At 42.2% G+C, this 26,365-nt stretch overlaps 1 protein-coding gene across 3 annotated transcripts in view; it reads right to left on the bottom strand.

The window, feature by feature from the left end:
- The window catches only part of LOC138962353 (uncharacterized), a 196,312-nt gene that overhangs the window by 53,523 nt on the left and 116,424 nt on the right, over positions 1–26,365 (bottom strand). For all 3 annotated transcript variants that reach the window (XM_070334138.1, XM_070334139.1, XM_070334140.1), the window contains exons 27-28: positions 21,270–21,484; positions 10,724–10,819 (exon numbers count right to left, since the gene is read on the bottom strand). In XM_070334138.1, coding sequence (XP_070190239.1) covers positions 10,724–10,819; positions 21,270–21,484 — 311 coding nt within the window. The remainder of the gene's footprint in view (positions 1–10,723; positions 10,820–21,269; positions 21,485–26,365) is intronic.

Genomic DNA, 26,365 nt, shown 5'->3' with positions numbered 1-26,365 from the left:
GCTATACAGCATAACATTCGGGGCTGTGTCCGTATACATCTCTGTGGTCACTGCTGATCATGTCTTTCTGCGGTGGTAAAAAGCACAGTCCTTCCCGTGTAAACGATTCGGCTCACCATCTCAGTTTGAATCTGGCCAGGCTTTTGACATTCCCTCTCCTTGGACAGACGCCACATAGACAACAGCCTGGATATTTTTCTGCCGGTGCGGGCTGGGATTTTTTGATTGAATAATTTCTTAAAAGCAACTAATGACAATTTGCATAATGAAATCATCACTGAAACAATTAAAAACTTAGTACAGGAACCAGTTAGGATGTTGATCTATTTTGTTGTTGTTGTAAATATCCAAGTGGAGGGATGGTCTTAAATAAACGTTTTTCGGCGTGTATGTGGAAAGGACATTTGTGTAGTGAAAGGATATTTTCCAGGCTCATACGGAGAACGCAAAATGTTCAGGCAAAAACGCCCTTCAGGCTTGTAACGAGAAGGATATTTTTCCGGCTTGGATGGAGAAAGGATACTTGTGCAACTTGTCACCAGCGATTTGACACTAGTAGCCTACAAGTTGACACCAATTGAAAGTTGACACCGCCAGTAGCCTCAGACGTGACACCACGAACTTAAAAGAGTTGACAAAACTACAGACAAGAACGACTAACTCTAAACAATAAAGACAGACCATCGTCATACAATGCAGAATAAAAACATTGAAACGAAAAAATGCAACTCGGCACAGTCAGCCGCCAGGCTGTTGATATAGAAAGTATCAGCAAAGTCTGAACAGGATCATTTGCAAGAACACGACTGTAAAAATGATATCAGAAGAGAAACACAAACCGACCAACACCTGACCGAAAAGGACATCTCGGATATACCATGCACATAGAAGGCCGATACAACAGTCAGAAAACATCACATCACAACAAAAGGTCCAATTAGTACGGGTTCGTGAATCCCTAGATAACCACAGAGAGCGCGAAGATTCGTCAGCTTTCTCTCTTCTAATTGTCCCACAATAGTCACTAGTACTGGGGACAGTAATAGAATTTTAGCATAGCATTTGCAGCCAAATACATCATTCATCTGAAGACAGAAAAGAAACTTAGAACCTTCTACTCCACTACTAAAACGTCGCCGTGTAAACTGCATTGCGGTCAACCCGTTCGTGTCAAAAATTACTTATAAATTCCGAAATCTAAACAACGAAGTGACTGTGGTAAGATGAATAAAGTTAAAAAAAAAACAAAGGATTACTGTGTACAGTAATCCTTTGTTTTTTAACTTTATAAATTCCGAGTCAATGTCATGGCACTTAGGATTGGTTCGAATGGTCAGGTTTCGCCCATGGTCATATTTCAAATCAAATAATCTACAAGTCACCTCAGCTGGATCGAGACTAAAGTACACACGTCCGTTATAAGGAAATGGGGTTGACATATCATTTATGACCGATTTCGTGACAATTTCTTGTGAATGCGTGACCTGGTTCTTATACTGGTCAACGAGCAGTCCTTGTCGAAATCATTCAGTAAAAAAGAAATAAACACAAATAATATTTTTTTTCATTAACAAATAATAAAACTTTTTGTGTCGGTTTTGTTGTTTTAATTTTGCGCTCCTACGCCGGGGTGACGATTTACAGCTTTGAATGAATGCTATCCTCAGTCTTTATAATCACCACCAGGACATCCTGAACTCAGATCAAAAATGAGTTCGGCTCATTCTCTCCCTGACCGGACGCTACAGTCCTACGCAAATCTATCAAAACAAAAATACAGAGTTATCTCCCATATGGTTTTCGCGAGCACTGATCTAAATTTGAGATCAGTGTTCGCGAGACGAAAATGATTGCAGATTGGCCGACTTCGACAGTGATCTCCGTTCTGTTCTTCACAGTTATGATAAAGACATCGTCCTAAGGTCAAAACAAGTTGAAATTTTGGGACTGCTGCCGGAAGGAGACCGTAATAATTATATGGTTTCATCACTGTCAACTAGTTACAGAAAAAATCGTCTGCTCCAGTTAGCGCCGAAACCAAACGGTTGATTATCACGTGACACTTTTGCCATATTTAGAGTTGTTTGCACAGTAAATACAGCCGCGAAAAATAGCTCGCTTAAAACTGTCTTACATATCAATTTCTTTGTAATTTAAAAATTACACAACACCACGAAATATCATTATCGACAATCGCGAATCTGCTTATATCCATAACACATTACAACAAGTCGCGTAAGGCGAAAATACAATATTTAGTCAAGTAGCTGTCGAACTCACAGAATGAAACTGAACGCAACGCAACGCAGCAAGACCGTATACTCGTAGCATCGTCACTCCACCGCCCGTGGCAAAGGCAGTGCACGTGGAATTGACAAGAAGAGCGGGGTATTCGTTGCGCTGAGAAGGATAGCACGCTTTTCTGTACCTCTCTTTGTTTTAACTTTCTGAGCGTGTTTTTAATCCAAACATATCATATCTATATATTTTTGGAATCAGGAACGGACAAGGAATAAGATGAAAGTGTTTTTAAATTGATTTCGAAAAAAAAATTTGATAATAATTTTTATATATTTAATTTTCAGAGCTTGTTTTTAATCCGAATATAACATATTTATATGTTTTTGGAATCAGCAAATGATGGAGAATAAGATAAACGTAAATTTGGATCGTTTTATAAATTTTTATTTTTTTTTACAATTTTCAGATTTTTAATGACCAAAGTCATTAATTAATTTTTAAGCCACCAAGCTGAAATGCAATACCGAACCCCAGGCTTCGTTGAAGAGTACTTGACCAAAATGTCAACCAATTTGGTTGAAAAATGAGGGCGTGACAGTGCCGCCTCAACTTTCACGAAAAGCCGGATATGACGTCATCAAAGACATTTATCAAAAAAATGAAAAAAACGTTCGGGGATTTCATACCCAGGAACTCTCATGTCAAATTTCATAAAGATCGGTCCAGTAGTTTAGTCTGAATCGCTCTACACACACACACACACACACGCACGCACACACATACGCACATACACCACGACCCTCGTTTCGATTCCCCCTCGATGTTAAAATATTTAGTCAAAACTTGACTAAATATAAAAAGCTTTAAATATGTTAAAAAAAAAAAATCAAAAAAAAATCGGTTTCCTTGCCAGACTCAAGGCATCCTGTCAGGGAGAGAATGAGCCGAACTCTGATTTTGACCTGAGTTCAGGATGCCACCAGGAATGATCGATGTCTGCTTCAAGACAACAGAATTCCAGAAATGTGTCAAAAATTCACTCATGTCAAAGGAAAGTCAACACAAACGGCGGTGTTTCTGAATCCATAATTCGATAGTGTCGCTTAAAAGATAAAGACAACACCACGATGAAAAAAAATCCTTACCATTGGCCAAAGGCACAGACAGATAAATTAATGCTTTTTGAACGATCCTCAACAGTGATATTTGTAGAGCTGATTCATAGACAGAATGTGCAAATAAACTCAAGACTCGAGTCGGGACATTCCGGAAATACACCATCTACAGCAGTCCTGAACGCACTAACCCATCATAACTGCTGAAATTGTTGTTGCAGAGCACGACGGAAAACATATGGCGGTGGCTACAGCCATTTTGGAGACATAAAACAAAACCCGTTCCCTTCGTCAAAATACCTGAATCCGGAACATCAATAACACGGTGCAGCATTCTACAACGTGTGCTATGCACCACGGTTTAAAACACATCACGTGCAGCATTGAGGCTGACGGTTCCGTTTGATTACAACGACTTATAACGTATATCAGTCAAACCCTTCAGGCAATCGCTATAACAAACGATCATCCGACCGTACCGATAAACGCACAAACGCTCAGACAAACACACATTAATACAAGCGACAAAACAGACGCTGGAACACACACACACACACACACACATGCGCGCGACGACAAATCAAATACGGCCACGAATACAAGCGCTCGAATAAAGAAACAAAAAAAACAAATCAACAAACACTTACGAAAAAAGAAAGAAAGAAAAGGAAAACAAAAGTAACAACTTACAACGGCATAAAGAAAAACAATAAAAGCAACACACACAATACCCGACGCAAACAAACGAACAAAGCATACATACATGCATCACTGCGGCAAGCAAAATCACACCATCGTAACTGCACTGGCGGTCAGCGCCGGACATCTAGTCAGGTCAGTCACGTTCCACAAACACTATGCAGCAAAAACAACAACAGCGGTCAAGTTTGCTGAACACCGGGTTGTAGCTGTAATACTCTGTTGTGTCCTAAGGAATGCTGGTGTACGGTAAAACGGAGAGAAATGTTTCAGGTGTACAAACTACCACCTGCGTGACCTGCTGCGGACACGTTCGGTTATCCCTGTACGCCAAAGGAAAGTGACCCATTTGTTGGTCATGCCCAGACCTACAGCCACGGAGTTCCATATCCACCAGAGATAACAATGGCTACAAATTACTCAGTACATTCGGTAGACCTTCTCCGACGTGCCGCTTATCCGTGTACGTCGGGACAGAGATGTATACAATTTTGCCTAACTATGTAGCAGTAGAAGATCTTTGCTCTAAGTAAGCCAGCGAAATCAGTAGAGGGTAGTAGAAAACACAGGTTAGATACAAAACAATAATTTGTATTTTTATTTTTAACTTGGGAAAAGTGTCAGCATTTTGCCCACTGCCGATGCCAAACGACATCCCTGCAAACGTAGTCTCTACGGAATTCGGCACAGACGACGCAGCTGCGGATACGGAGTTACTTCAACTGCTCTTTTCAAATAAGCATCCAGCTAACATTGTCCAACAACCTGAACTGACAAAGAGAGAGAGAGAGAGAGAGAGAGAGAGAGAGAGAGAGACAGAGAGAGAGAGACAGAGAGAGAGAGACAGACAGACAGACAGACACAGACAGACAGACAGAGACAGATAGACAGTCAGAGAGTGACAGAGAGAGACAGAGACAACGGAGATCGAGCCTAAAACACACACACACACACACACACACACACACACACACACACACACACACACACACACTCACTAATTTTCTAGCCCAACCAGTTTTTAAAAAAATACAAAATACAAAATCTCTACATCCACATGATATCTGCACAACTCAGCCGAACCACCATAAATTACCGCCGGACACCGACGTACCAGATCAACCATGTACCTGCGACGAAGGACTCAAGGGGTAATAAGAAAAAAGTCGCAACTCGTGCAAGCGTATCGTATCAATCACTGGAGCGTGAAACGAGCTGTTTAGAGGCGAGCGTGACCAAGCGGGGTTCTTGACCTCTGCTGGTCAGTCGAGGCGGCTAAATGTCAAACACTGAAACAGCGACCAACCCAAACTGTCAGGCCGATTTGTCCCCGAGTGGCGTTACATCATGCTTGTCTGCCTGCAAGGTAGGCAAGTATCAAGGCATGTTAAATCTTCGCGCGGGTGATGTGGTGAGGAATTTTGTTTATCCGCCTCAGTCGAAGTGGTTCAGTTTTGGATGTTCTTCATAAATAGTCTTACTGGTTGTACCTCACTTAAATGTTTTAATGTCCATGCAAACTATAGTTCAAGTTTAGCCGGACAGACATACTGACTGACAGACTGACACATCTACAGATGCGCACTATGCCACATAGACCCACAGCTAGACAGACAGAGCTTGCAACAGGCCGCAGTATGACGTTAGCACAAGTGTACGAAGAAATTACACATCAGAAATCCAAAGATTTACCTGTATGTAGTCAACGACCCCCATAGATTAGAAGATAAAAACCCTACCACTTTTCACACGCACTAATTCAGCAACGACATTGTCACAACCCATGACCGAAAACACTTTTTAATGTCGAGGAATATCACCTGCCATCGTAAACTATGAGTATGAGTAGTAAAATTAAGACCAGAGTAATTTCAAAACAGAGAAAACGATGGCCTCAAAGTGTGAGATATAATGCCACAGCGAGAGTATACGTACATTTCAAGTGCCGGTCTGAGAGAGATCATAGAAGTTCTTGCGCAATTGCTGTTTTGGAAAAAAATCTGCTATCCGCATAAGCATCACAGCTGTGCCTCAACAGCAGACAAAAATAACAACACTGTAAAATTCGGCTCTCTAAAGTTCCAAACTAGGACTGAAATATCGAGTGATGAATAATCAGCTGACAGAAAGAATCAGCTGCTAGGATCGCTTCCAAGTCAGTGTTGCCAGTATACGCATATGCACATTTACATGCAAACTCACGTTTATAAAAAATAAAAAAATAAAAAAGAGGCAGCTACACATGTGAGATTTTTATTAGAACAATTCATCAAACCTGTGTGAGAGAAACAGAACAAATAAGTTGGCGACCTGCGGAGCAAAGCAAAGAGTTCTAACTTTGGAAGAAACAACACAAACTAATCTTAAACTGACACTTACGTTTGTTGCTGTCATTCCATTCAAACATACGGGGGGTAACTCAGTCGCACTGACACACTGAGGAAGAGACAAATACGTAGACAGAGATGAAGAGAAAGGGTAGTAAAGAGAATCTTCACTTACTGAGTAAAGGCTTGAGGCCCGGTGGTGCTATACTGAAGCCAATCTACCGCAGACAGGGAGGATAGAGGGGAAAGTTGCAATGATTAATGTCAGAGCTAATTAGCGCGGGTGCGTAGGACAAGAGGGGTGAGCACAATATAAGGATGTCTTCAGCTTAATGGCCAAGGAGGTGGTTCCGAATATGCAAAAAGCAAACGTGGTGGACAACGGCGTCAAACAAACTAAGATTATGTGCATGTAAGGACATGAAAGGACATGGAGAAACCAACGCACATCAGCCCTCGCGTTTTCCTCTTCACCGAGACATATCTTCAACTTTGATTCCAGCAGTAGCTGCTTGCCCATCAATCTCAATTAATTATCTCATTCTCTCGAGCAACAAATCCTTGTCAGATAAAAGAACTGTTACATAAGTATTAGAAGAAAAAAAACAGATCTCTTACCCGACAGCCCTGCACCTGCGCGTCAGCATCAGAACAACTAAATCCCTCGACAATCTGTGCAGCAAACCACAGAGAGAAATTTCCAGAAACCAACAGGGGAGTGATCACCTGATAGTTAGAATTAGCAGTAACAACTGTTTTTATGCATTCGCAGATGAAGACTTACCCGTACATTGACAGATAGAAAGAGCATCACACAGCAGTACAGGGATGTTGTTTGGCTTCGGCATTCGACGAAATGCCTAAACTTATCTAAAATAGCCGACAATCTTGCCTTCATTTTCGCAGAGCTGCCACACTTTTTCACGGTGTGGGGAAGCTTGTGCTAGGGATTGCCTTAAACTATGTAAGGCTATTTCAACAAATTTTGAAAGAAAAGTACATCACAGCAACATCCCTGCACGGACACTTGATCCAAGATGAAAGCGGATGACTTCACTGATTCTACACTGAAGTCGCAACTCTTCACACGACGCAGGAAGCCAAAATGATTAAGAAATAATAAGCGCGGCTCCGCAGGTCCAGAAAGAAGTCTCACAACTGAGAAAACTTACCCAAAAAATTTCAGACAACAAAATTAAAACAAATGCATAACATTTTCTGAAGATGTTCTCACATTTCAAGGAGAACTGACAAAACCTGTATGCAGTGTTAAAGCCCATCGGGCACTTCATGTCCTCCAATTCTATCTCGAAATGTTGAGTGCTTGCCTGATTTTCCATCCTTATCCAATACACTGATTTAGACACATTAATACCCAAACACACTTTTTTTTGCACAAAAAAACACACCCTTTACTTATGATTCCATTTCCAAGGTGGTGGAAGCGGGATGGGCAGTTTTAATACTGAAATTCGAGGTGGTCCAAGGACCTTGAAAATGACTCTCAGAACTGACGGATATTCAAGGAGTTTCAATGAGCGTAGAACCCCCGCAAATGGACAAATAATGTTCAATGTCCACAAAAGGGTACTCTGTGCATCTCCGCAGTCTCCGCGACAAGACAGAAGAACATAATTATGTTCTACCCGACAGGATTCCACCAGTACAGTCTCCGAGGCCCATCACTTTTCGACGAACTAAGTGGGGTGAGTCAGGTCAAGAGATAGAAGTTCCGATGCCAAGTGCATTATAAGACCTGCGAGGCCGCACACTAGATGCCAATGTAGGTTTTCTACCTACCACGCAGCCAAAAGGGTGTCTGGCAGCTCAGTTGCCGGAAAATGACTGGACTTGAGATCCTCGGGTCACGGGTTCGAATCGAGGCCGTGACGGACACAGGTCAACTTTCTGTGATGACTCAGAGATGGTATCCATGTCCAAACCTTGTGTTAGCGCTCCACATGTAAAAGATCTCGGTCATTCTGCCAGAAGTGCGGAATGCTGATCACACCGCCCAGGTAGCGCGACCCCCGTTGCTGCCAGTTTTCCACTGGGAGGAAGCAACCCGAATTTTCCCACAATGGGATGATAAAGTAATGGAAATAACTAACCTCATAGTACACACATGTCGTCTTTTTCTCGCACTCTATTTAGAGGTCAACTTCTTTTTCCTCGTCACAACAACGTTCTGTCCACAAGGTCACATCTCAACTAATTACATCCTTCTCTGTCCCCAACCCTGCAGGTGAGCCTACTCTGGTTCATACTTGTCACTGGCCTTCCCCATTCCTCAAACCCTCTCCCTCACCCCACCAGCCATCCCGCTCACCTACGGCAATTAAAATTCAGGCCATTCCTCTTACACTGATGACCTTTCACGTTGGACTGGAGTCAGCTGTGCTGTAAGTAGCTATAAGTAAAGACTTCTGTTACCTCATCTTCACTCGTGGCACAGAATACATTACTGTTTCAAGAACACATCTCGGATCTCATTTACAGTTACACTTGTCGTTGTGAAAATTAATGAGTGACGGAGTGATAGATTGTGTGGTGTGTGGTGTGTTTGTGTGTGTGCGTGTGCGTTTGTGTGTGTGTGTGTGTGGGTGTGTGTGGGTGTGCGTTTGTATGTGTGTATGATGTGTGTCTGTGTCTGGCTGTCTCAGTGTAAGATAGTGTACGTGCGTACGTGTGGTGTATGTGTGTGTGTGCGTGCGTGCGTGCGTGTGTGGTGTGTGTTTGCGTGTGTGTGTGTGTCTGAAGGAGAGCGTACGTGCGCGCGAGTGAGCGTGTCTGTGTGCGCGTGCGTGTGTGTGTGTCTGTGTGTGTGCGTCTGTGTGTGTGCGTGCCTGCCTGCTAGCTTGTGTGTGACTATACCACTCGTAGTTCCGTTTAGTGTCACAATCAATCAAGTTTACCGTTTGAAACATGCAGCCCTTTCTTCCAGCCACCCCGGAACAAATTTTGTCAAAACCACCGTGCCAATTGAACTACAGACCAACTACACTCTTCCCGACACAGGCGCAGTTTTTCCTCATCACTGTCAGAACAAATCATGAGGAAAAATGTCGAAAGCGAAAGCTGTCTCCCACAATGTGTAAGACAAAAGGGACGGCTCCGATCCGCGTTCAAACTAGTTCGGAGATGCACAGTAATGTGTACACCGTGCGCTGCGTAAATTTAACAATTCGGAGACTCCTTGCCAAATCAGTGTTTGAAGGAAAGCCAGCTGTACGCTACACCGGAACCACCTTATCTTCTCCATACTAACTGACACTGATTTTGGCAGTGCATCTCAATATGAAACCGGGGTACATGCATTAGTTAGAAGAAAAAAATATATAAAAAATCAGAAAACGACACATCTTTGTTAAAAGTTATATGAATCTGAAACAAATGATCTGTTGCTCTAGCTCCAAAGATATTGAAGAAAATGACAATTTATACTTTTTGACCCAAACTCGACCTACTGTGTTCTGGACATCAACCAGACATTAATCCTGTCAAGAAGTCATCAACCGCTGGATCTTTCAAAGATCCAACCTAAAATCATGTTGAATAAAATGATACATTTTGATTTTCTTTACCCAAACATGGCACCACTGTGACCTTGAAACTTGAGGTAGGTCAAAGAGACTTGGGTTTTGTTTGGAGGCCATCAAACTATGGGAGTATGTAAAGTTTCAAATCTCTTGCTTCAAAAACAAAAGTTAAAGAAAATAATTTTCCCTTTATTGATAATACTTAATTGTAATAATGATAATAATAATAATGATAATAATAATAATAGTAATAACCCAAACTCTACCCCACTGTGACCTTAAAACTTGAGGTAAGTCAGACTTTGGTTTTGGTGTTTGGAGGCCATCAAACGTTGGGAGTATGTGAAGTCTTAAATCTCTTGCTTCAAAACAAAAGTTAAAGAAAATGATAATATTAATGTTCTGTTTATTTCCCAAACTTGACCCCACTGTGACCTTTAGATTTGGGACAACCACACTTGGTTTATGTCTGGAAGTCATTAAATCTTAGAAGGGTGCAAAGTTTCAAAGTTCTAGCTTTAAAACGTTTAAGAAATTAATGTGTCCATTTCATGACCAAAACTCGTTTCCACTGTGATCTTGACATTTCACGAGGATCAACCAGACTTGGGACAAGATGGGAGATCATCAAACCCTAAAAGTGTACAGTTTCAAAGCTCTAGCTTCAAGAAAAACAAATCTGCGAAAACCGCCAATGAAAACAGACGGACACGTACAGCGGATATCAAAATAAAACGGCGGTATAAAAATATTATTTTCTTACAGACGGTATCAAGCTGAAACAGTAATTAATTTGTCTTACCTGTCTGATAGTGGCTAGTCTGGACGTGACAGCTGCAGGAACGACGTGGTGGCTGTCGTGAGTTTGGCGAGGTGTCTGTGGGGGAGACCCAGGTACCTGAAACAAACGGCATCCACATATCTCTTTAAGTTTACAACGGCATAACGATCGATGCGTTGAAACGTGGCGTGAGATTACCAGACCCAAACGTACACTGACAAGTCGATGATCAAAGAATGAAGAAGAAGAAAAAAAGAAAAAAAAAGAAGAAAAAGAAGAAGAAAAAGAAAAAGAACAAGAACAAGAACAAGAAGAAAAAGAAGAAGAAAAAAAAGAAGAAAAAGAAAAAGAAGAAAAAAAAAGAAGAAAAAGAAGAAAAAAAGAAGAAAAAGAAGAAGAAAAAAGAGAAGAAAAAAAAGAAGAAAAAGAAGAAAAAGAAAAAGAAGAAGAAAAAGAAGAAGAAGAAAAAGAAGAAGAAAAAGAAGAAGAAGAAAAAGAAGAAGAAAAAGAAAAAGAAGAAGAAGAAAAAGAAGAAGAAAAAGAAGAAGAAGAAGAAAAAAAAGAAGAAGAAAAAGAAAAAGAAGAACAAAAAGAAGAACAAAAAGAAGAAAAAAAGAAGAAAAAGAAGAAGAAGAAAAAGAAGAAGAAAAAACAAGTCGCGTAAAGCGAAAATACAACATTTAGTCAAGTAGCTGTCGAACTCACAGAATTAAACTGAACGCAATGCAACGCAGCAAGACCGTATACTCGTAGCATCGTCAGTCCACCGCTCATGGCAAAGGCAGTGAAATTGACAAGAAGAGCGGGATAGTGGTTGCGCTGAGAAGGATAGCACGCTTTTCTGCACCTCTCTTCGTTTTAACTTTCTGAGCGTGTTTTCAATCCAAACATATCATATCTATATGTTTTTGGAATCAGGAACCAACAAGGAATAAGATGAAAGTGTTTTTAAATTGATTTCGAAAATTTAATTTTGATCATAATTTTTATATTTTTAATTTTCAGAGCTTGTTTTTAATCCACATATAACATATTTATATGTTTTTGGAATCAGAAAATGATGGAGAATAAGATGAACGTAAATTTGGATGGTTTTATAAAAAAAATAATTTGTTTTACAATTTTCAGATTTTTAATGACCAAAGTCATTAATTAATTTTTAAGACACCAAGCTGAAATGCAATACCGAAGTCCAGGCTTCGTCGGAGATTACTTGACCAAAATTTCAACCAATTTGGTTGAAAAATGAGAGCGTGACAGTGCCGCCTCAACTTTCACGAAAAGCCGGATATGACGTCATCAGACATTTATCAAAAAAATGAAAAAAACGTCTGAGGATATCATACCCAGGAACTCTCATGTCAAATTTCATAAAGATCGGTCCAGTAGTTTAGTCTGAATCGCTCTACACACACACACAGACAGACACACACACACACACACATAGTGACACCACTACCCTCGTCTCGATTCCCCCCTCGATGTTAAAACATTTAGTCAAAACTTGACTAAATGTAAAAAGAAAAAGAAGAAAAAGAAAAAGAAGAAGAAGAAAAAGAAAAAGAAGAAGAAAAAGAAGAAGAACAAGAACAAGAACAAGAACAAGAAGAAAAAGAAGAAGAACAAGAACAAGAAGAACAAGAACAAGAATAAAAACAAGAACAAGAACAAGAACAAGAACAGGAAGAAGAACAAGAAGAACAACAACAAGAAGAAGAACAAGAAGAAGAACAAGAAGAAGAACAAGAACAAGAACAAGAACAAGAACAAGAACAAGAACAAGAACAAGAAGAAGAAGAAGAAGAAGAAGAAGAAGAAGAAGAAGAAGAAGAAGAAGAAGAAGAAGAACAACAACAACAACAACAACAACAACAACAACAACAACAACAACAACAACATGGTCAGACAAGCGTAGGTGACAGGTTTTTTTATTTTAAAAAACCCATAAGTCATGTGATCCACAAGGGAGCACAGCAAATACAAAATATAAGGTCCAACAGCGGAGTTATCTATAATTACTTTCGATGCCTGAAGCGTATGCAAAAGCCCTCAAGAACGTGCACCAAGTCTTCAAAAGTTTAGTCGGGAAAGATAGCACATCTACTCTACTAGATGAATAAGTAACACCTAATGGACAAGCCCTTAACATGAATCTTTTTGATTAGGCCTGCGGTTCTGTTACAGCAACGCAAGCCAGAGATGCCAACAATGGCTGAAGTACCGCAACACGGTGGCCTAGTGGTAAGGCGTCCGCCCAGTGAGCCGGGGAGGTCGTGGGTTCGAACCCCGGCCGGGTCATACCTAAGACTTTAAAATTGGCAATCTAGTGGCTGCTCCGCCTGGCGTCTGGCATTATGGGGTTAGTGCTTGGACTGGTTGGTCCGGTGTCAGAATAATGTGACTGGGTGAGACATGAAGCCTGTGCTGCGACTTCTGTCTTGTATGTGGCGCACGTTAAATGTCAAAGCAGCACCGCCCTGATATCACCCTTCGTGGTGGACTGGGCGTTAAGCAAACAAACAAACAAACTGGCTGAAGCATTGATCTTAAGAAAATGAGACTGTGTATCATCAGCTCATCTGTTTCTTTTTTTCGCGTGAACTTCCTGCGGTAATCAGGGTTGTAGTTCCATGTCGGCCAACCGCCTGAACTTTTTTCAACTCCCCGAAATTTGCGAACCAGAAAAATCCTACAAACACCCCTTGTACTCGCAAGATGAAAGTCTTTAAGTTTTCTTGTCTGCGTGGCCGGTCTGGAGTTAAATCAAAATTCTCGACACGTGTGTCTTTACGTTATGCCATGTACAACACGAGTTGAACCGGGAAACTGTCAAAGATGAGACAAATTAAGTCTCATACACTGATGTGACTGACCTTACAAGTTTGACAGATCATGCAGGTAGGTAATGAAATATTTTAACAAGTTGTTGCCAGAGGCTTAAAGGCGAGGTGCAAATGCCGTCCTTATCGGTGGTGCACTTAAACAAATTCTCACAGAATCTTAACGGTGTAACGGTTTAAAAATCATAAATGATGAATTAATTAAAAATGCACACGCAACCGTATGACTAAAGTTCAATGCTAGGAATCTAAGCAAATACCTGCATATGTGTAGAATTACTAGAATAGTTTCACCGAGTACATAGTATTGTACAACATCAGATTTTGACCTTTGTGTAAACAAAACACAAGGAGAGATCCGTTTTCTGTTGCACACATTACAATAGAGTCAAGAAAGTTGTCAACAACAACTCAACGCTGACAACATATACACCTGTGTTTATAATAATTCGCCAATAATGTTACTTTTCGTCTCACCACATACAAGTTTGAAGCACAAGATAACACTCGTTTTCACTATCCCAAATGAAGTGGAGAAAAGTAAAGGCGTAACACTCAGACCAGCTTCGCCTTTTCTGCACCGCGGTACAACTTTACGTCACTTTTCATACCTCAGTGAAATCACTCACATGTGAACTAGTTTGGGTGTCCAACTCTACAAAACGCACGACGGCATGTTGCACCACACTTTGAAGTAATCCCACACTTTGAAGTAAATTACTTCAAAGTGTGGGGATGTGCCCCACACTTTGAAGTAAACCCATTTTTTACTTCAAAGTGTGGGGGGATCTTCCCACACTTTGAAGTAAACTCAGTTTTTACTTCAAAGTGTGGGGGGATCTTCCCACACTTTGAAGTAACTTACTTCAAAGCGTGGGACTTTTGCATCGCCTGTTTGAGCCTGATGATTTTGTCCAAAAAAATGGCAAAGTCTTTTGGATGAGTGAACAGAAAAAGTGAGCGAGCCAAGAAACATAATGATGTTTGTTATCAGGCTTTAAGCAATGTCCCATTGTTGAGTGTGACGAAAACTCGTGATGACGATTTTAAAACATGTTGGGTCACGCATGGTCCAATCTTACATGGTCCAACCTTACATGGTCCAATCTTACATGGTCCAATCTTACATGGTCCAACCTTACATGGTCCAATCTTACATGGTCCAACCTTACATGGTCCAATCTTACATGGTCCAACCTTGCATGGTCCAACCTTGTATGGTCCAACCTTACATGGTCCAACCTTACATGGTCCAATCTATATGGTCCAATCTTACATGGTCCAACCTTACATGGTCCAACCTTACATGGTCCAATATTACATGGTCCAACCTTACATGGTCCAACCTTACATGGTCCAATCTTACATGGTCCAACCTTACATGGTCCAACCTTACATGGTCCAATCTTACATGGTCCAATCTTACATGGTCCAACCTTACATGGTCCAGCCTTACATGGTCCAATCTTACATGGTCCAACCCTACATGGTCCAATCTTACATGGTCCAATCTTACATGGTCCAATATTACATGGTCCAACCTTATATGGTCCAACCTTACATGGTCCAACCTTACATGATCCAATCTTACATGGTCCAATCTTACATGGTCCAATAATATATATGGACCATGTAAGATTGGACCATGTAAGGTTGGACCATGTAAGGTTGCACCATGTAAGGTTGGACCATGTAAGGTTGGACCATGTAAGGTTGGACCATGTAAGATTGGACCATGCGTGACCCAACATGTTTTAAAATCGTCACCACGAGTTTTCGTCACACTCAACAATGGGACATTGCTTAAAGCCTGATAACAAACATCACTATGTTTCTTGGCTCGCTCACTTTTTCTGTTCACTCATCCAAAAGACTTTGCCATTTTTTTGGACAAAATCATCAGGCTCAAACAGGCGATGCAAAAGTCCCACGCTTTGAAGTAAGTTACTTCAAAGTGTGGGAAGATCCCCCCACAATTTGAAGTAAAAACTGAGTTTACTTCAAAGTGTGGGAAGATCCCCCCACACTTTGAAGTAAAAAATGGGTTTACTTCAAAGTGTGGGGCACATCCCCACACTTTGAAGTAATTTACTTCAAAGTGTGGGATTACTTCAAAGTGTGGTGCAACAACGGCACCGTCTCTATGATTCAGTTTAACAAGCGTCACTCGCGCTGCCTGTGAACAAAAGGAAAGAAAAAACGGTCGCGTGCATAATTATGACCTACAAACGGTTGTGTTTGTATGACCTACACACAGTCTACAACCGAGTATTTTTTCACCTTGGAAAATATTTACAAACGATGCTTACATGATGAGGTCAACCTACCCTTTGCAACAAATATTTCAGGGCCATTCTTGGGTGTATGTTACGGCCTTTCAAAATATATCACATCATAGCATGGCAACCTCCAATTTTTATCACTGAGGAAGGGCTGCAAACAGCCAATTACGAAGATTACAAACACGCATGGACGCACACAATCATCTTCAGTTGCATGTTAAAGTGTAAAATTGGGCAGAAGCAGAAGTAAGAACAGAGAGTAATAATACACGTTACACGATCACACAGTCATACAAGTTTTACACACGCTAAAGTGAAATCTACCTAATTCGGGCGCACGTAGTAAGAAGATTACCTTTCAAATCATGACGGAGTATTGCAGATTTGTTTTTATCCCGCTGGTGTCAGTGCATTGGCCCCGTGTAGCCATTCTGGTCATACAACCCTGATACATAGCTTCAACACATCTATAAACTTTGAACTAATCCTGACAGCTGTCTAAGATACGGCGAACACCATCTGAGAGCACACGATGAGCTTTCAACCGAAGTCAGAGTTCGATCGCTATTGAGATGAGAACGACAGGACATACAGACACACTAGTTTGCAAAGTGCTTCCACCGGTTCACAGTTACAAGCGAACATTCCTCTGCAGGACTCTAAAGCCTCTTTCACTGAAAAAACAGCTGCTTTTGTATCACTATCAACCTTCTCTTTTACCGTGTGCAATGTCAAATACCAATACACGCTTATGATTGAAAATATTGCTTTCTTAAGACTTCTCTTTCATTGTCTGCAATGGCATAGAAGAGTGAAAACTTAGTATTGAAAAGATTGCTTTCTTATCGGCCTCCGCTTTCACAGTCAGTAATGGCGTCAAAGAGGGTAATCCTTGAATAACAGCAGATAATAGACTCTTTAACATCTGGTACCGTGATCCGTACTAAAACACCGACAAATCACGACAATTTTATCCTCGTTGCAGAGCCATCAAAACTTCAGCTCGAAACACATAAAAGTAAACCTCGAATTCGAAAACATAACCGCAAAATACCTTGAAAACAGGAGAAAACGATGAAAACATGTATTCATAAAAGCAGACAACCACCATCATCACTACCCTCAATCTCTTCACAAAAATAATATAGCCATCCATCTAAAACCGCTTGGCACAAAAAAAGCACCACACCGGGAGCCGTGACAAGCGCGAGAGAGGGGGGTCTGTCTACTGTAAATTGATGCCATTCATGAGGCAAGCAGGAGGCCCAACCAGCTGCAAAAAGATGGCTTTACAAAAGGTACTTTGATACTCAGTCAGGGGAAAAATCGTCACTAGTGTTTGCATACTTTCTCCCCTCTCAAAAACAACCCCACGTTGAGCAGTGACGTATAGTCGTCCTGTGAAGATGTACAGGTTTGTGAAATGGCATCTTATCATAGTGTAAGTGTACACAAAATGCATGCATCATGATTGACGAATTAAAAACGCCAGTTCAGTGCCGTTGATGACTCACACAAGTCTGCGAGTACCGGTACATGAATTACTGTTCAGGAAAATGACAATCTCATTTTTAATATTTTCTTATGAAAAATAATAATGTCTTTCTGTGTGTTGGACTGATCTTGCTGGCATCAAAACACACACACACACACACACACCCGCAAACACACACCGCCACTCCCGCACGTACACACCTATTTTTACCCTCCCCCCCCCCCTCTCCCACCCCCACCCCCCCCCCCTCCCTCAATCTATTACCGCTTTTGTGAGGACTCTGCAAGGAAGACAACGCCGAGCTGACCCACATCAGCCTTCTTCTACTCCCGCAAACACACAAACACAAACAAACAAAAAACATCTCCCAAAATAATAAAAAAAAACCATATCGTATTTTTGTTTCTGGAGGCAAACCATAAGTAAACAAATAATGTTCCGTGCAAGGGACAATGACAACACATTCTACTTCATGTGCACCTGGTGAAAATTTGCCTCCAAGTACACCGGCATCATCTTGAAATAGGATGGACCCACAAAGGGGTGATAAAAAAAACATTTAACTTTTCCCTTCGCTTTTTTGTGCAGCAGTCTTTGTGAAGTTAATTTTTGATTTATATGCTGATTAAATGCACACGTAGGCGAATTGTTTTCCTATCTTTTTCGCTCTCTCTCTTTCAGGGTTGGGAACGAGCTAAACTGCGATGCGTCGTAAGAGAGTGTGCGTGTGTTCCCGCGTGCTTGTGTCCGCTTGCCACTTATCTGTGACTGAGTACTTACTCTCTCTCTCTCTCTCTCTCTCTCTCTCTCTCTCTCTCTCTCTCTCTCTCTCTCTCCTCCCTCCCTCTCTCTGCTCCCTCTCTCTCTCTCTTCCTCTCTCTCTCTCCTCCCCCTCTCTCTCCTCCCCCTCTCTCTGCTCCCTCTCTCTGCTTCCTCTCTCTGCTCTCTCTCTCTCTCTTTCTCTCTCTCTCTTCCTCTCTCTCTCTCTTCTCCCTCTTTCTCTCTCCCCCCCTCTCTCTCTCTCTCTCTCTCTCTCTCTCTCTCTCTCTCTCTCTCTCTCTCTCTCTCTCTGTTAGGCAGTGAACACATCAATCAACTGTACAGTCAGTATAACATACAGGACAGTAATATCAGTACTAATACTAAGTTCAACTCAAATTATCAACGTAAAACAAGATCACAATCGAAGTGAAAATGCTTGCATGTAATGTGATTTATAAACCGACATTCTGCACAATTTCACACATGTAGAAATCGCGCTCAAGGCCGCTGTAGACAAGATTAAAAGCAACTCAAGGGAGGCAATAGCTGTTTAATCACTTCGCTCTTATCATGATTCACTATGACTCGGTCGAGCAACATAGACCTTTCCCTTATAGGTTTGGGATGAAAACCAAGATGGCTTTGCAGCAAACAGAAACATAAACTATGAGCTCTGAAACAAATTTGGTTCAGCTACATGGACAGGAAAAGGCAAGGCATTTTCAGTATCTGGAAGCCAGAAAGAAATGTAATACATAGCACTGACTGAAAAACAGAAAGATTTTGTAATATACGTACACGGACAGAACTACAATCAAAGGCTATTTTAGCTATAAACGTACACGTGCCCGCATGCAATTTTGTGGTATCTGATCTAAAATTCTGCATTAGTAAAATACAACTTTGTTAAATACCGGATATTATTCGAAACAAACTAATTAACCAATCATGGTATGATTCAGATAAAGCGATTCAGGTTCAACACTTGTCGGAAAAATACAAAAGATAAATTGAGAAAAAAAAGTCGAGGTGGTTCAGTTCTGTTTGTTTGTTTGTGTTTTGTTTAATTCGAATATGACAACAAGTTTCCCGTATTTTGTCATAACAGATATAATGCTTTGATCTTGAGCGTTTGAGCTAAAGACAAAGAAAACAGTCAAGCAAGAACCCAAGTTTACATACACACAGTGACATAATACACAGAGAGAGGGGGGGGAGAGAGAGAGAGGGGGGGAGATGGGGAGAGAGAGAGGGGGAAGATGGGGAGAGAGAGAGGGAGATATATATATACAGTGTGTGTGTGTGTGTGTGTGTGTGTGTATGTGTGTGCGTGTGTTTTTTATGTGTGTGTGTGTGTGTGTGTGGGTGTGGGTGCGTGCTTGCATGCATATGTGTGTGTGAGAGACAGACAGAAGTCAGGAGTCAGAAGTCAGAATGTTTATAAACTCAGGCTGTTCAGAGCAAAAGGATGCTGGTTGGTTGGGTAATCGAACGATCCGCGATCATCAATGTACTCATTGATTTCAGTCGATTACAAAAACAATATAATTCATCGTGATTCGCTTGGACGCATCCAAATCCAACTCGTATTCCAAATCGGGAAACAGAGAGTCAGACAAAGACAGAGAGGGAGACACACACACACAAACACACTTAGAGAGACAGACAGACAGGCGGAGACAGACAGACAGACAAGAGACTGTCGAACAGTCAGAGAGAACAAGTGCTAACCTTAAACGATGTCAAGACTCTCCCGTTCCCCATGTAGTAGAATTTTAAAAAAATGATTTGTGAAAGAAGAAACTAGGCCCTATGTTAATAAATAGCGATGTCAAAGCACCTGCTCAGCTGACCGCTTTTTGGCGTCCCAGCTGACTGAAAGAAGAGGGGGGGGGGGGGGGCGTGGTGGAGAAGCACTATTCTAACAAGAAGAGCAAACGCTCGATCGAGTCACTTTCGCAGTTCTGAATATTATATGAGGCATCAGATGGACAGGAAGAAATTGCTATTCACAACACAATGAGTCACGTTCACATAAAATTTGAGCCCGGTCACTTTTATAGTTTCCGAGAAAAGCCCAACGTTAAGTTGTGTGTTGCCGAACAAAAAAGGCTAGTTATCTCCCTTGTTTTTCTGATAACGTTCGTAAAAGGCTACAGATGTAAATACTTTGATGTAAAGAATAATCCTACAAAGTTTCAATCACATCCGATGAACTTTGTCAAAGATATAAAATGTCTAATTTTTCCTTTGACGCTGACCTGTGACCTTGAAAAAGGTCAAAGGTCAACGAAACCATCGTTAAAGTGTAGAGGTCATTGGAGGTCACGACTAAACAAAATATGAGCCCGATCGCTTTGATAGTTTCCGAGAAAAGTCCAACGTTAAGGTGTGTGTTGCCGAACAGAAAAGGCTAGTTATCTCCCTTGTTTTTCTGATAACGTTCGTAAAAGGCTACAGATGTAAATACTTTGATGTAAAGAATAATCCTATAAAGTTTCAATCACATCCGATGAACTTTGTCAAAGATATAAAATGTCTAATTTTTCCTTTGACGCTGACCTGTGACCTTGAAAAAGGTCAAAGGTCAACGAAACCATCGTTAAAGTGTAGAGGTCATTGGAGGTCACGACTAAACAAAATATGAGCCCGATCGCTTTGATAGTTTCCGAGAAAAGTCCAACGTTAAGGTGGTGTCTACGGACGGCCGGCCGGCCGGCCGGCCGGCCGGCCGGCCGGATGGCCGGCCGGACAGACTAACACTGACCGATTACATAGAGTCACTTTTTCTCAAGTGACTCAAAAATGTTAGTTACTTGTATCTGAAAGAGGGATGAATGAATGAATGAATGAACTGACATCTCCAAAAATAATATGCGTGCCAGTTCTACTGGCAACCACAGCAGACATTGGTAATTCAGGGGACCGAACTCACATTAATCTCTATCCGAGATGGCTCACTTGAAATACACATATTACATACTAGAACGTGCCGTATGTATATCTCCTCTTCCGTTGAAGGTAGGAACCTAAATTTGCTATAGGCATGTATACCTCACTTCAAGCTACACACCAAATTTCAGCTCAATCGACCTATAACCACAAGAGAACTTGCGGACAAAGAGACAGGCAGACAGCCAGACAGAGTGAAACCTATACATCCCCAAATATATGCTTCATCAACTCACCAGAACAAGGGACTGAGGAGAAGACGACGACAAGACGCTGGAAGCGGAAGCGGCGGAAGTGACGACAGCGGAAGAGGATGCGGGGGCGGCGGAAGCAGCACTGGCGGAAAATGACGTGGTGCTGGCAGCGGCAACTTCGCCCTTCCGCCTGAAGTGGGCCGGCATGTTGCCTGCGTGACAGGCTGGTGGCGAGGCCATTCCTTTGCCTTCCTCTCCTGAAAAACAGCGAAAATGACAAGTTCAAACGTGTTCTTCTTCGTTCTGCGCACAGACAGCAGCTACGGAGGTCCTTACGAATGCTGCAATACGGTGGAGGCTCTCCACAGGTCCAACGATCTTGTCCCTCATCGACATGTCAGCAGGTCGTATGTTCCGCTGTGTCGGACATGAAGGCCGTGATTGGAAGTCAGAAGATTGATGTCTGTGAAGTCATTAGTGAGTGAAGTGGGTCACCACGTTCTTTGTCAGAGGCCATACCTTCGCCTTTTATCTAATTAAAGTGGATGAGGTCAGTATCGACGAAGTCATTACTTCAATCGATGAAATGGGTCAAGCAAGCTCTCCGCAGGGAGGCGAGACTTGTAACCTCTTCTTCAGGAAGCAACCAGCATGTGAAAGTACGGAATTTGTTCAGTCGCTAATTATTCACATGGCTATATCCGAGTTCCTTCTTCAAGCCATCATGCTGTTTCACCATCCGGTCTCCTGCCATGCAAACCTTGGCTTCTTACCCCTGACGCCTTAATTCACACCCACCTAATTTCTGTAGGTTGGTGGTGCATCTGTGTCTGATGTATTCTATTTTAAAGCAACTGTGGGGTTCGTTGATATGTATCTTCGAGTAAGATGAATCAGACATATCCCGGGAACACCCGGTAGGTTAGTTTTAGGCGTGTACATCCGTTTCTGCTTCTCTAACAGCATACACCCTGGGAAATTGTCAATGTTTTGCCGAGCGTGGGCATAGTGTTGGCTGCTTTGTTCTGTGTTACATAGCCAGAAGGTTGCAACGTTGATTTCTTCTCCTGCAATAATGTTTACACGGTGTCTTACAAGCTGTTAACAACTGGGAAAAACAAGCACCGCTCTTTGCAGCTCTAGCCCCTATCCTTTTTCCTCATCCCCAGTCCCACCCAACCCATCTTCCGCCCCCATCCCCATCTATAATCTTGCAAAGGTTGTAAACATGTCATAAATAAAGGCCCAGCAAGAACATGACAAACCTCTTGCTGCTGAAAATATTCAGTGCACTACACTTTTTGAACAATCGTTCAAAAGAGCAGTGAGTAAATCCACAAATCCCCCTCCCCTAATCCCCCCCCCACACACACACACACGAACGAACGTATGTGCGCGCACAGACAGAGAAACACACGTACAGGCACGGAGAGGCAAGGAGATAAAGACTGACTGAGATAAGCGATCATGCATTCCGGCGTACAATTAAATGCAAGTGTTTGCACATACACAACAACAACAAAATCAAATAAAATGAGAGAAAAAAAACACAAGAAAAAAAAACCATGTCCACACTCACAAACACAATAGTCCACAGATACTCACACCTAGCCTACAATTCATGTAAGCGAACCAACAACCGCTCCCAAGTGCGCTCTACCTCTAAGGAAGAGGGAGAAAGAAAATAAAAAGCCATGCAGTCGACCAGAACTGAAGCCTGCATGGACAAAAACATAGCTCTTGGAGAGAAATTCAAGTTTTACGCCCTCACGGCAAAGCCATTAGGGGCATGTTCCCGGGTTTTAACCCGACTTTAGATGAGATACGCAAGTGTATGCGTGTTTAGGTGGTATCAGCCATCTGCACTTATGGCAGCATGACCGAAGTGGGTGGTAGATGGATACCGTCTCTGGGTCTGCACATAAAGTTGACCTGTGCCCGTCCCGGCCCGTATTCGAACCAGCGACCTTTCGATCACAAGTCCAGTGCTCTACCACCTGAGCTACCCGGGCCCCCTATAGCTCTTGGAACAATCGACACCCCATAAAAACAAGAAGAGCAAACGCTCGATCGAGTCACTTTCGCAGTTTTGAATATTATATGAGGCATCAGATGGACAGGAAGAAATTGCTATTCACAACACAATGAGTCACGTTCACATAAAATTTGAGCCCGGTCACTTTTATAGTTTCCGAGAAAAGCCCAACGTTAAGTTGTGTGTTGCCGAACAGAAAAGGCTAGTTATCTCCCTTGTTTTTCTGATAACGTTCGTAAAAGGCTACAGATGTAAATACTTTGATGTAAAGAATAATCCTACAAAGTTTCAATCACATCCGATGAACTTTGTCAAAGATATAAAATGTCTAATTTTTCCTTTGACGCTGACCTGTGACCTTGAAAAAGGCCAAAGGTCAACGAAACCATCGTTAAAGTGTAGAGGTCATTGGAGGTCACGACTAAACAAAATATGAGCCCGATCGCTTTGATAGTTTCCGAGAAAAGATATAAAATGTCTAATTTTTCCTTTGACGCTGACCTGTGACCTTGAAAAAGGTCAAAGGTCAACGAAACCATCGTTAAAGTGTAGAGGTCATTGGAGGTCACGACTAAACAAAATATGAGCCCGATCGCTTTGATAGTTTCCGAGAAAAGTCCAACGTTAAGGTGGTGTCTACGGACGGACGGCCGGCCGGCCGGACGGCCGGCCGGGCCGGCCGGCCGGACAGACTAACACTGACCGATTACATAGAGTCACTTTTTCTCAAGTGACTCAAAAATCGACCTTACTGTGGGATTCTCGACCCAGGGCAAACGTTTTTAAGCCATAAACACGTCGATACGGGAAAGACTTTGACGAGAGGGTGCTAACACACGGTAAGCTGCCGGGGGCAAACAAAGGTAAGAGGTGATTACAGAAGGTAGATCGAGTGATGAAATGGTACTGACAGGGATGTTTGTGACTTTGGGAGGATAATTATTTACCTGGCGCTGAGACGTCAGGTGTCAAGCAGGTATTTTCTGCTTTTAAAGCCAGGTCTGCACGACCAGTAATTCAATTTTCTGTAAAGGCCAGTTCTAGCCTAAGCTCGAGAAGAATCAGTCCACATTTAGTTACACACAGTACATTTTAGGGGGCTTATTGTCCGTCAGGTCTTAATTGCCTATATTGGACATAAATTGGTTTATACGATTCGAGTTTACGCCCTCACGGCTTTTTGATGTTTGCGTGTTTAGGTGGTATCAGCCATCTGCACTTATGGTAGAATGACCAAGATCTTTAACGTGCCATTGTGGTAACACGGGGGTGGGAGATGGATACCGTCTCTGGGTCTGCACATAAAGTTGACCCGTGTCCGTCCCGGCCCGGATTCGAACCAGCGACCTCTCGATCACAAGTCCAGTGCTCTGCCACCTGAGCTACCCGGGCCCCCACATTTAGTTCATTTCCCGGTTTTTAAAATAGTTTGTATCAGAATAACAACCGCAACACTATCTATCTGCCTGTCTGCCTCTCTTAGAAACACACGCATACCACACTCACAAACTCGAACACACATAGACACACACAAGATACACACAGCAGTATAAAAGAATAAGACGAACTAAGAATTCGGTCAAATATTGTTCATTTTGACATTTCAAAATAAACATTCTTGCTGTCACTTATCACTGTAATCAGTGCCAATTAAAAAAAACAGCACACCTGCATTATTTGCATCTGAAATGCAAAAGACACTTGAAAGTTTGGTATCAGAAAATGTGACACACACACACACACACACACACACACACACACACACACACAATCTTCTACGTGCAATTACCGATAATACAAAAACTCACTTATCTGCACACACACGTAAATGAAATCAAATGAGATGAACATACACAGCGATTCAACACTTCTTTCAATTCTTTGTGGGCGTTGATCGGGAAGAATGCAACATTCTCTGACGATAAGAAGGGCGAAGGGGCGCTATGGCACCCTTTCTTCTACTATGTACGAACTTTTGACACTACGCACCACCTCCCATTCTACCATTCCCACTTCTTGCGCAGCTGAAGAACTGGGCAAATTGGATACACTTGCTGTCCCGCATCTCATTACCTTATGACATAATCACTAATTAACCACGAGGAACTTAATAACCTGTACTCCCACCCACAACTTGTGTTATTCGAGATACCGGGGCGAGTAGAAGGGGGGAGGAGGGGGGGGGGGGGCGGGGTGGTCTCACTGAGACCGGTTTATTTGACGTGTAGTCAGAGACTCCAGTGGAAAGTTAGCTATTATTATAAGGCAGTGTTCATGTCGGCCGTTTTCAAAACCGGCATTTCTGTGTCAGCTCGAATGCTGGCTCCAGCAAAACACACACACACACACACACACACACACACTCTCACAAGCACTCCCACCCGTGATTTGAAGTTTGTTAATGCAGTTACCCACATGCCGACGCCAAACTTATCATTGTTATGTTATGTTATATGAAGTCTTATATCGCGTGCGTATCTCCAGACTCAGACTCAAGGCGCAGGGATCTATTTATGCCGTGTGAGATGGAATTTTTTTAACACTATACATCACGCATTCACATCGACCAGCAGATCGCAGCCATTTCGGCGCATATCCTACTTTTCACGGCCTATTATTCCAAGTCACACGGGTATTTTGGTGGATATTTTTTATCTATGCCTAACCAATTTTGCCAGGAAAGACCCTTTTGTCAATCGTGGGATCTTTAACGTGCACACCCCAATGTAGTGTACACGAAGGGACCTCGGTTTTTCGTCTCATCCGAAAGACTAGCACTTGAACCCACCACCTAGGTTAGGAAAGGGGGGAGAAAATTGCTAACGCCCTGACCCACGGTCGAACTCCAACCTCTCGCTTCCGAGCGCAAGTGCGTTACCACTCGGCCACCCAGTACTATGATATATTAGCAACCTGTCAAAGTTCAGAGCAAAAAGGAAAATGTAATATAATTATTGTCTTTCATTGCTCCACTTATGACAGACAAGGTGACAGACATAACTGTTACATTATTTGTCGGTGTGGGAGTCAGTCTGAAGGTCACCCCAGTCCAATAAAAGATAAATGTGTACCATCTGTAGTTCAGGTCTAACCCACTTTCAAT

Source organism: Littorina saxatilis, linkage group LG3 (genome assembly GCF_037325665.1).
Source record: "Littorina saxatilis isolate snail1 linkage group LG3, US_GU_Lsax_2.0, whole genome shotgun sequence".
Classification (NCBI taxonomy): domain Eukaryota; kingdom Metazoa; phylum Mollusca; class Gastropoda; order Littorinimorpha; family Littorinidae; genus Littorina; species Littorina saxatilis.
Note: the sequence above shows the minus strand (reverse complement) of the source record. Positions and strands in the feature narration are given on the sequence as shown.